At 55.4% G+C, this 11,746-nt stretch overlaps 1 protein-coding gene across 1 annotated transcript; it reads right to left on the bottom strand.

Moving 5' to 3' along the window:
- Positions 1 to 1,019: 1,019 nt before the first annotated feature.
- On the bottom strand, positions 1,020 to 9,553 carry PGC (progastricsin; the record flags this gene model as incomplete). The annotated part of the gene is given in 10 exon segments (XM_079713074.1): positions 1,020 to 1,139; positions 1,143 to 1,295; positions 2,050 to 2,148; positions 2,940 to 3,087; positions 3,624 to 3,746; positions 4,965 to 5,164; positions 5,804 to 5,922; positions 6,880 to 6,997; positions 7,403 to 7,553; positions 9,495 to 9,553. Coding segments are annotated over 10 exon segments (1,290 nt in total).
- Positions 9,554 to 11,746: the final 2,193 nt, after the last annotated feature.

An 11,746-nucleotide genomic window follows, 5' to 3' on the forward strand; every position in this document is an offset into this window, starting at 1 on the left:
TAATTGTGAGTTCTCCATTTATATATACCCCCTCCCCACCTAGACCTCATCAGCCTGAGCTTGCAGGTACCCCCCACTGCCATGTTGCTGGACAGAAATTTCCTGACCTCTTTCGTGTCACCTTCCCCTGCTGGAAGTTATAGGGTGCTGAGCTATCATTCTTTGCCTTTTCCTCCTCTTCCTCCTCCTCCTCCTCCCCCTCCCCATACCATGTCCCCACCCCCCAAACCAGGTTTCTGGGTCTTTTGCTGGGTGGGTCCTATGGAGGACAGGAATGAAGTCCAGAAGGACAAGACCTCTTGCTCAGTTGGTTAGAACAAATGGGCTTGATTTTCATGTGATTCAAATAGCTATCCCTCTTGTCCATGGTTGAGAGCCAGCCCTTCTTTAAAGACAAGCCCTGGGACATAGGGGTCTGGGTTAAAATACGATAGGCTTAACTCAGCCCAGATCTTCTGGAGCCCTCCTGGAACCTACTAGGTTCTGGTGGCATCAGGTGATCTCTCCCTAAAGGATCCATGACTGTTACAAATGTGTATCGGCATCCAGCCTTACTCTGAAAGCTCCTAGTGAAACTTGATCACAGATAAGGAGGAAGAGGCCTAGATTTAGGATACATTGGACCCCTAGTCACACTGCTAGTGCACATGTGTGGGGTAACTCTGGTGGTAGTTAGGTAAATTAGGTCAGCAGAGCATTTTGGATTGTCCATTACAAAGGAATGCCTTGCTTCCATGCCACTACCACAGTCTTCCCTCTCCAGAGAGAAGATGTGAACAGACTCCAAGCTTTGAGGGATGCAGGGCCCACCCCCAAGCCCTACCCTGTGCCCTATTTCTCTTAGGTTCTCAGTGACCCACTGCAAACCTCCTAGAAACTCAGGGAGAACATGGTGCAGCAGAGGCAAATGTGCCCCTGACTCTCATTGTCCCCATTGTCTGAGACCAGGGGCTGCCTTACAGGCCACAACTGCCCTCTAGAAACAACAGCTGGCCAATATGGAGAAGAAAGATTTATTGTTAGAGAAAGTCCAGAGTCCAGAGAAGGGAGGCTACATGCAGAGAGGAAATGCAGAGAGAACCCCCTGTAGCCTGGGAGGCCCAGAGGGAGAAGGGAGCCCGGGCGTCCAGGGGCTGAGTCTAGACGGCGGTGGCAAAGCCCACCCTGTTGTTGCCCAAGTCATAGACGGAGTAGTAGGACCTGAGGAAGACGTCCCCAAGGATCCACAGGGGCTGGCCGTTCTGGGAGGGCACGTAGGTGGACTCGACCCCCAACATGCAAAAGCTGTCGTCGTACTGCACGATACAGAAGGGCAACACTCATTCATCCGCTCACACAGTGACGGGGCTCTGCTCAGCCCAGAGCCCCAGGCCAGCAGCACAGATGCAGAAACAGGTGAGCCAAAGTTTCTGCCCTTGAGGGCTCACAGGCCAACTGAGCCTTCAGAGCCAGAGCCGGGCTGGTGGGGGATTCTGGTGTGGCTGAGGGCAGGCTGCAACAGGCCTCCCTCTGCAGGGTCTCCTTGACTCCCTCCTGTTCCTGATTTGGAGCAGGTCAGCCTGGCAGTAAAGTCTTGGAGCCAGACCAACTTGGGTTCAAAGCTTAGCTTCACCCTGACTAGCTATGTGGCCTTGGGCCAGTTACTTAACTCTCTGAACCTCCAAGCTTTTATTTGTAAAATAGAATCAGTATCTTGCTCATTGAATGTTGTGACGAGTAATCAGGGAAATGTAGACAAAGTGCTTCACTCAGTGGCTGACTCTCATAAGTGATCACCAAAGAGCCAGTGCCCCTCCCCCCTAATTAATAATAATCATTAATAATAGATGGCACTCTGCTCTTTCATAGCCTCGTTCCAGAGACGGGGGTTTAGAATCAATGGATGGGGAAAAGAAATCAGTGCTGCAAGGCATCAGGAAATGGCGCGAGGTAAGGAGACCCAGCGTTTCTGGCTACCCACCCCTTCCTCCCACCCCTCACCCCCATCCCCCATCCCCCACCCTCCCGATCGTGTCCCCACTCTCTCAGCCTGCAGGGGCCAGGACTTACATTGAGGGTGTAGGAAGCGGGTGACAGAGGGAACTGCACACCATTGATGATGAACGTGAGGGTGGGCAGGCTCTGGATGTTGTTACAGTCCACGACAAGCTGCAGAGAGGAACAGGGCCCGGGATGCCTCATCTCCCCCCTGAGAGTACCTGCCAACCCCATCACCTCAGCCCCTCAGCCCCTCAGGACCCGGGCCTGAGCCCCAAGCCTGCATTGGGACTGGAGGCTGCAACATCAATCCTGCTCGTGTTACACATGAGGACTCACGTGCAGAGGGTAGGATCTGGGGGGACCTGAGCATCTTTCTCACCCCAAACATGACTCTTGCTTGAATTTCCCCCATGAGAGAGATTAAATCCACACCCGCTTCTCTGCAAGTGTCCTTTTAAAACACGCAGGTCTGTAGAAAGCATGGCCCATCAGTCCACCAAAGTTAGTGGGAATGCATTAATTAGGCAAACCCTTTGGTGGGCTCAGGAGGGGGCACGGGGCAGAGAGCATGGCCCTGTGGAGGTGAAGGAGCTGCGGACTGAAGGGTTGTCCCTTGTCACTCATGGGCTTGGCAGCACAGTCTAGTTATTTCCCTCTTACTGCAAAGCCCGGCAGGTGTGTAACCTGTTTCCGCTAAGGGGCTGAAGCTCAGAGGAAATTCTGCCTAGTAGTGACTTCCCCACACCCTTTTAGCACAAGCATCTGGCTACCCTGGATCAGCCTTCGGGCCCCCAGCCAGCTCCCAGCCCCAGTCATCCTGAGCCCTCCCCCTCCAGTGCCTGGGGGCGGCGAGAAGCACAGAGGCCAAGAATCAGGCTATTCCTGTGCTCCCAGGAAAAACCATAAATGCGCCCTGGCTGGCCTCCCCCGGGGAAGGGGCACACCTCCGCCACACGCACCTGTCCATTCTGGTCTTCCTCAGCCCCTGTGGCCTGCAGAAGGGAGCTCATGAACTGCTGGGGCACGGTGAGCAGAGACGTGCCAGTGTCCACGATGGCCTGGCAGCCCTTGGAGCACCAGCCTGTGGCCTGGTCACCAATGAGGAACCTGAACGGTGAGGAGATGGGCGGCCTCAGCACCTCCCAGCTCAGGGCAGCTAGGGGATGAGCTGCAACCACAGAATCAAGGTGCACCTCAGGAAGATAAGGACTCTGCAGAGGTCAATCCAGCCATCCTCCTGCCTCATACCAAAGTCTGTGAAAGGCCACCTAAATGGCCTTGGAATCTCTTTCTAAAGAGTTCCAAGGATGGTTCTAGAAACACTGAAGGCCAGGGTTACTGATTCATTGTAAGTACTTCGAGTAAATTAGTCCCTCCCCCTCACACACCCCAGTTTTCTAATGTCTAAGCCCCTAGGGTTGGACTACAGGATCCAAAATGTCTGGGATTCCCAGTCCTGCCCCTTCCTATGCTGTCCCCACCCCACCCTCCTTCTCCAGGCCAACCTGGGCCTTGAAACCCCAGCTGAGGGTCCTCTGTCCCCCCGCCACCCGGCAGTACCCGGATGTGTGTGTGTGACATGAAGTGCCTCAGAGCCTGCTCCGAGGAAGTGCCCACGCCCCCAGGGCCCACCACAGACTCACTCCTCAACGCCAATCTGCCAGTACAGCTCCCGGGTGACGGGGGACCAGTTGATCTGCCCCGTGTACAGGCTGCTGTCCACACCCCCGAAGATGAGTGCTCCCCCGTCCTGAGAGCCCTGCTGGCTGCAGGACATAGAGCAAAAGTGAGTCAGGGAGTGGCTGTGGAAAAGGCAGGAAAACAGAGGTCCTGCCCTGGCTCCAGACTGGGGCTCCCTGAGGAACGGCTGTGTCTCCCCTCAGACCGGGGCTCCCTGAGGACGGGGCCGTGTCTCCCCTCGGAATGGGGCTCCCTGAGGAACGGCTGTGTCTCCCCCAGACTGGGGATCCCTGAGGGAAGAGGTTGTGTCCACCCCCCGCCCCGACTGGAGCTCAGACTTCCCAGTGCCTCAGGCTCCCAGGTGCTGCTGCTCCACCAAGCGCTGCCTCTGGGGAAGCCTCTGGTTGTCTGTCCCCCCACCCTGCCACACACCACGTTCTCCATTCCCTTTCACTTTGTGCTGCTGGTGGAGCGTGTCCACGGGAGCCTGACCCGGGCCCAGCTTGTTATTTTTCTGCTGGGATCGGAGGGAGGCAGGGCCCAGGTGGAGGGGAGGGCAGGGCCTCCCCTGTTAGACAGAAGACGAACCTGAGTGTGGAACTGGGCAGAGCTCCTACAGGCTAAACTCAGAGGCCAGCAACGGACGTAACAGGATAATGTGGTTGAAAGATTCAAATGACTAAGACCCAGAGAGTAGATATTGACTATGTCTAGAAAGTAGTTGTCTAATTCTGGAGAGGAAAGAAAGTCCACCCCAGGCCACACGCGACGCCCCCACCCCCACCCCTCCTACCGCCTGGCACCGGGGCCCATCCACATAAATCACTGAGTTGGCTCGTGTGTGTGGTAAGAATAACAGCTTGCTAGGAGTTCATGGTGGACCTAGACCAGAAGACTCCAGGACCTGCTAGAACAATAGATCAAAGGAGATGAAGCAATAGATTGCTACACAAAAGAGGTGTCCAGGTAGAAAACATTTGGTCAGAAGGAAATGAGCTAACTGGGGCTCTGGGCAGGAGGTAAACCCAAGAGGTATGGAGAAGCAGTAGCAATGCTCAAAGAAGGGTTCAGCTGGAGGAAGGAGAGATACTGTCGTGGCCGAGAAATACAAAGAAGAGGCCGAGTGGGCAGGGACAGATGCGGGGGTTGGGGAGGGGAGGAGGAAGAGTCAGAAGCCCAGGAGGAAAGGCCCTGCCACATATTCCTGCTGGGAGGCCTTCAAATCCCAAAGTGTTGAACCTCAGCCGTCCAGGGCCCCGGGGGGGAATGGGCTGGGAGCTGGGGACCGCCAGGTGGTTCCTTACCTGCCGAGGTAGAAGCTGAAGACTGGGCTGGTGAGGGCACCCTCCTGCAGCATGCCCTGCAGGGCGGTGGTGGCCCCGTCCATGGACAGGGAAGGGTAGGCCAGGCCCATGATGCCATCGAACTTCGCATAGAGGAAATTGGAACCCGGCTCGTTCTGACTCAGGCCGAACTCCTGGTTGGGGACCTTGATGCCCTGGACCTGGAGGGGAAACAGAGGATGGGAGATGACAAGTGTATCTCCACCCACCTCCCCCAGGCTCCCCCTCCTCAGACCCCTCAAGGGTCTGTTCTTCATCCCTCCTTTGCTTCTGCTGCTTCTCTTCTTGACAGGTTTGCAAAAGCCACTTTCTCTTCCAAGAAGCCATCCCCGACTACTGCAGCATTCCCCACCCCAACCTTCTTCTTCCCGAGGCTTTAAGTTCCTTAAGGACCAGGTCATCCCAACTATTGTGGTGCCCTCGGTGCCTGGCACATCATGGCCCACAGTGAGGGTTCAATGAGTGAATGGATGAGCTTTTCTTTTTTTTTTTTTTTTGGCTGCGCCTTGTGGCATGCGGAATCTTAGTTCCCCAACCAGGGATCAAACCCGTGCCCCCTACAGTGGAAGCGTGGAGTCTTAACCACTGGACCACCAGGGAAGTCCCTGGATGAGCCTTTATTGTACTGATTTTCTGGCCTGTACGGTAGAGCACTAGGTGTTTCCCATATTTTTCAGGGCCTCCATCTAAGTCTCCCCATCAGACTGTGAGAATTTTGAGGTTAGAATCCAGCTCACAGCCCCGGACTACCTTCCCCACATCTGGGTGTGGGGACAGGGGCAGCCGGCAACATCACTCACTGTCAGAGTGTCATAGCCGAAGAAGCCGGTGAGGCTGCCACTGCCATACTGCAGGGAGAAGGTCTGCCCATTGGTGGAGTAGGTGGAGGACAGGCTGGGGTTGTAGCGGGTGTGACTGGCTGCAAGGGAAGGAAAATTCGGGAAGTCAGGCTGGCCCACTCTCAGGCCTGCCGGGCTGCCCACGTGTCTCCCAGCCTGGGCTTACATCCTGGGGACTCAGCACTCCCCCCATGCCCCACCCTCCACCGGCCACTGAGTCAGGTGGTGGCCAGCTGACATTCCTGGCATTGGAAGACCCACAAGAACTGGCCAGCCTTGACTCCAAAGCCCCCTCTGACCTACAGAATCTTGAGATGCCCTAGGATGGTGACCTCCTTATGGGCAGGTTATATAGAATCTATTCATCTCCCTGACCCCCAGCAGATCTCCTGACACATGGCGAGTGCTGAGAAATTACTCATCGGATGAAGGAGTGAATGAACCTCCAGGGCATCTGTGCATTCCCTGACCCTCACCTCACCCCGAGGAGAAGCTGGCCACACCAGGATCCTGAGATAGCCTAGGATGGAGCCAATGAGGGACCTTCTGGACTAGAGGTGTCAAGACCCAAACCCCTAGGCTTTAGCAGGGACCAAGGCAGCCCTAGGAAGTGAACATCTCCTGTCTCCAAATACAACTGAGAGGACCACATCTATATCCTTCTCCCGTGTCCCTTGAGATACTCAGTAAGAACTTAGTAAATCATGGGGTGGAGTAGCATAGAAAGAGTGTTGTAGAGTGGAGTGGGATGGAATGGCATTGCCCAGAGCAAACAGAACGGAGTGGAGTGGGCTGGGCTGGGCTGGGGTAGGTGAAGGGATATGTATTGGTTAGCAGGGAAAGCAGAGGGGCCACCCAGCTCCATGGCCAACTTCCTCCCTCTGGCTTGGGCATGTGCCACGTGACCCTGGACAAGTCCCTGGTCCCTTCCAGGACTGCAGCTCTCCCCAGCAATCTTTATGAAGTGCGGCCCTTCCCCAGAGGGTGTCAGTGCCCTGCCCTGCCAGCCGCCCTCCCCTGCCCAACCTAGCACTCACTGCAGGCCTGGCTCTGGCAGTAGACAGAGGGTACCCACAGGTTGGAGGAGCCAGTATCAAAAAGGACCAGGAAGTTCTGTGGTGGGGTCCCGATGCTGATCTCACCAAAGTAGGCAGCCTGGGCGGGAGAGGGGCGACATGGGCAGGCTGTTAGCTCTGGCGGGATCCAGGCACCATCAGGCCCAGCCTCCTCCACGGATAGAGTGACAGAGTGACCGGCCCCACAGCCCGCACCAGAAGCAGGGGCCTGAGCCTGCCCTCCATGCTTGCCCAGAACCCACAGACCTTTGGTCCGAGCCTGCCCGGGGCAGCTGCAAAGGTCTCTGTGGACTCAGCTGCCGGGTCAGCAGGGGCCCCGAGTGCTCCGCCCGCCAATGAAGTCTCCGGGCTGGCAGGTTTGAGAGATGGGGGCAGGCCCCGGGGGCCGGGTGGGAGGGTGCAGAGAGGAAGGGCGCAGCTCACAGCCCAGACCTGATCTTTGGCAGCAGGGAGATGGGGAGCCCCGGGGAGGGTCAGGACTCACGTCCATGTAGTCCATGGGCTCGGAGGTCACGCTGAAGTCATTAAAGCGGTACTTCTGGGCGGGGTCGTACTTGTGGGTCCTCAGGAAGTCCTCCAGTATCCCCTTCTCTTTCATGGTCTCACGGATGGACTTGAATTTCTTCACGGGGACTCTGCAGAAGGGCTGGGGTCAGGACAGGACCTCCCTCTTTCCTACAGAGGCTCTAATATCCCAGTCTCTCTCTCTCTGCATCTCTGTTTGCCTCCGGCTCCCCGCCGCTCTGTCCCCCGGTGTCTGCGGCTTGTACGTGTCTGTGTGTCTCCCTCTTTCTCCATCTCGGTCTCAATCTCGGGTTCTCTCTGGCTCTTTCTCCCTCTGCCTCTCATTTTCTTCCCCTCTCTTTCTCTTTCTTTCAAAACTCTTCTCAGGACTTGCTCTGAGATTCAGAAAACAACTGCCTTCATCCATGCATGCCCCCACCCCATCACATGGGTCCTCATCCCACCCTGGTCCTCCACTCTCAGATATCCCACAAACACTTTCCCAGGCAGGGGAGAGGAACTTCAGACATTACCCTTTGTAGGATTTGTACATTTTTGTTCTGTTTTGTTTTGTTTTTGTTTTTTTTTTGGCTGTGCCCCGTGGCTTGCGGGATTTTAGTTCCCTGACCAGGGATTGAACCCGCGCCCTCAGCAGTGAAAGCGCAGAGTCCTTAACCCCTGGACCGCCAGGGAATTCCCAATTTGTGCATGTTTAAAAAAGGTTTCAGAGGGACTTCCCTGGCGTCCAGTGGTTAACACTGTGTACTTCCACTGCAGTGGGAGCAGGTTCAATCCCTGGTCAGGGAACTAAGATCCCACATGCTGCGCAATGTGGCCAATAAAATAAAATAAAAGTTTCATAGATGGCAAAGTTCACCCCAAAGAGAGTCCTCTGGTACAGTGGCTGTCAGGCACCTGGTGCCGGCTGGCCGTGACAGAGCACAGGCCCAGGGGAAGAACACTAGCCTGGGGACTCAGAAGACAGGGTCCTAGTTTTGCCCCTGCAGCTACTTGTCTGGCCTAGATCAGTCATGCTTCTCTCAGGATTCAGGGACAGTGGGGAGGTTGGCCTGGGTGGTCCGGAGCCCACGTCAGCTCTGGAACTGCATGTACTGAATTATGGGTTTCTGCCCATGTCCTCCCAGACCTGCTTGCTGCCATTGCCTAGGGGTCTCTGCGGGTCCAGCCAGGCCTGGTTCCAGGTTCCAGAATTCCTGCTGCTTTCACTTCTTTCCCCATCTCTTCCCCATTCCCCCAAGACCCTTCGTTGTCCAGAAATTCTCTGCTAAACCCATTCACCTTGAGCTATGAAGGCTGATGTTTGCTCCACCCCATCACAATTACAGAATTTGCATATTCAAAGAAGTTTCTGAGAGGAGCCATCTCTTCGCCAAAAAATCACCCTTTAGTGGTAGAATAGCAGGCAGTGTGGCAGGCCGGGAGTCCTCCTGATGTCCTGTGAGCTGTGCCGCCTCGTTCCCTATCCCCTGACACCTCAGCGTGTAGAGATTACATGACTGGTGTTTCTGCTTAGATGATTTTGGCATCTGCCAAATAAATTGGGGGCCTTAAGGGAAATACTAGCAAACGTCTCCCTATCTAGAAATAATTGTACCGGCCGTTCAGCATCTGCTTGGGTGGTAGTCACCCCTATTCTCCCTGTTTCCTATCCATCTTTTCTCATCAGTTGGGGAAGGGATGGTGCTTCTCCCTTTGACTGGAAGTTCCCTGAAAGCAGAGGCCATATCTCCTCCCACCGCTGAGTCCTGTCTTAACACCGATTCAGGGAGCCTTCCCTGTCCAGAAGTCCCAGAGCAGAGGCAGATCATCCAGAGAGCTTCCTTGTCCCTTCCAACATGTGAGGATAGCAAAAAGATGGGGGTATATGAACTAGGAAGCAGATTCTCGCCAGACACCAAATCTACAGTCACCTTGATCTTGGACTTCCTAGCCTCTAGAACTTTGAGAAATAAATTTCTGTTATTTATAAGCCATCCAGTCCATGGTAGTTCATTAAAAAAAAAAAAAAGGCTGCCCAGGCTCCTGCCCCAGCAGCCAGGCCCCAGACTCACTTGATCACGGCCGCCTCCAAGGTCTGGAGGCAGATCAAGGCCACCACCATCCACTTCATGATGCCGATTCCCAGCTGGCCACAGCAGAGAAGCAGCTCAGAGTTGTGGCCTCAGAGTGGAGTGAAGGCCTGAACACTCCTTCCTCCTTTATACCCTGAGGACCCAGCCCAGCCCCTGCCTCCCTGCCCTGCACCAGCATGACCTCAATCCCAGGCATACCCTGGGCTCCAGGTATCAGTTGTTTCTGTGTGTTTTCCCTTGTGAGGGTGGCTGCAAATGACTTTTCATCTTATTGACTTTTCAGTACAAGCAGTGGAGGCCAGGAGGTGCGAGCGATAAGAAATCAAAGTGGCCGTAAGATGGAGTGGCAAGTATGACTTCTTGTGCAGGAACCAGAGGTGTGAAATAAGCCTTTTAGGGTGAGGGCCAGAGGAGGGCAGAGTGAAGGCCGTAGGCAGGTTTTTCATCTTCAGCACTTCCGACACTTTCAAACAAAAAACTCTTTGTTGTGGACACTGTCCTAGGCATTGTAGGATGTTTAGCAGCATCCCTGGCCTCTACCCGCTAGATGCCAGCAACAGTCCCCCAGTTGTGACAACCAACAGTGTCTGCAGGCATTGCCACATGTCCCTTTCGGGAGCACAATTGTTGAGAATCGCTGGTCTATAGGTGATGCACTCAAAGATTCTGACTTAAGTCCTGGTTCCAGCACCCCCAACCCCTTGGCGGATGCAGTTAGGAGTGTCTGGGGGTTGATGGGGTCAGTAGCTAGGATGATGGTAATGATAATGGTAGCGGTGAGCGTGATGCTGACAGTGGTGATGTTGACGGTATTGTTAGCACAGATGCAGGTGGTGGGGCTGGGTTGCCAGTGGCTGAAGTCAGAGCTATTGGGGGCAGCTTTGGAGGTTCTCCTGGTCAAATAGGACATTTGGAGAAATTCTCATCATAGTTCAGCAGGCACTCAGGATACACCCACAGAGTTAGCCGCACTGGCTTCTGGTTGTGCCACTGGCACTGATCTGCAGCAACAGGAGGCCTGGGCAGGGGCATGGGAGGAGGGGATGTGCCGGCCCCTGCTTCTGTTCTTCGTTGTCTCTCTTCTTCTGTTCCATTGAGACTCTGCCCATGTCTTTTTTTTTTTTTTTTTTTTTTTTGCCTCACTGTGCGGCATGAAGGATCTTAGTCCCCCAACCAGGGATCAAACACATGCCCCCAGGCTTCCCTGGTGGCGCAGTGGTTGAGAGTCCGCCTGCCGATGAAGGGGACACGGGTTCGTGCCCCGGTCCGGGAGGATCCCACATGCCGCGGAGCGGCTGGGCCCGTGAGCCGTGGCCGCTGAGCCTGCGCGTCCGGAGCCTGTGCTCCGCAACGGGAGAGGCCACAACAGTGAGGGGCCCGCGTACCGCAAGCAAACAAAACAAAAGAACAACAAAAAAACCGCATGCCCCCTGCATTAGGAACACTGAGTCTTAACCACTGGATCACCAGGGAAGTCCCTGCCCATGTCTTTTGCTCTCCTAAAACACCTGTGTCCTCCATTACCCTCTCCCCCAGCTCTCGTCTGTCCTCGTTCCTGCTCCCGAGCCTGATCTGCCGTGTCCTCTGTCCCTCACCTCTGGGTCCTGCCTGCTTCCCAGCTAAAAGCTTCTCATTGCCTGAGGTGACCTGGAGCTGGCCCAGTGCCCGCCGACCTGGCACTGGAGAATTCTCCATTCTGGGGTGAGTGGAAAAAGTCCCCACGCCAGTACCCTCTCTGCCACCTCACCCCTCACTCAGGGCTCCAAACAGATTTGTCAAGCTCTTGAGCCCCAGGCAGAAGGCCAACACCAGGCCTGCCAAACACCGATATAATCCAGCCCGTGGGGACTTTCCACTCTGGCCACCTCCACCCACTGCCCGGCCAGAGCCCTGGAGTCTCCCCTGGCCCTGGATGGAGGAGGGGAGAGAGGGCACTAGAGGTCCACCAGGGCCTGGCACAGAGAGGGAGGTACCTGCCTGGTCGTGTCTCAAGGCCAAATCATCTCCCGTTCCTCCCTGCAGTCTCCAGGGACACTGGAGTGGAAGGCAAGGTAAGGAGGGAGTGCTTTCCCTGGGGTAGGGGAATCCGCAGGTTTGGAAGATCAGGCAAAAGAAAGTCATAGGATTCTTGGAATCTTGCCACATCCTGTGAATATAGCAGAATCCATGGGGTCCCCTAAGTCTTGTGAGGCCAACAAGACTCCACAACATGGCCCTCCAGGGACCCTTTC

This window comes from Hyperoodon ampullatus (genome assembly GCF_949752795.1).
Source record: "Hyperoodon ampullatus genome assembly, chromosome: 10".
In the NCBI taxonomy this organism is placed as follows: domain Eukaryota; kingdom Metazoa; phylum Chordata; class Mammalia; order Artiodactyla; family Ziphiidae; genus Hyperoodon; species Hyperoodon ampullatus.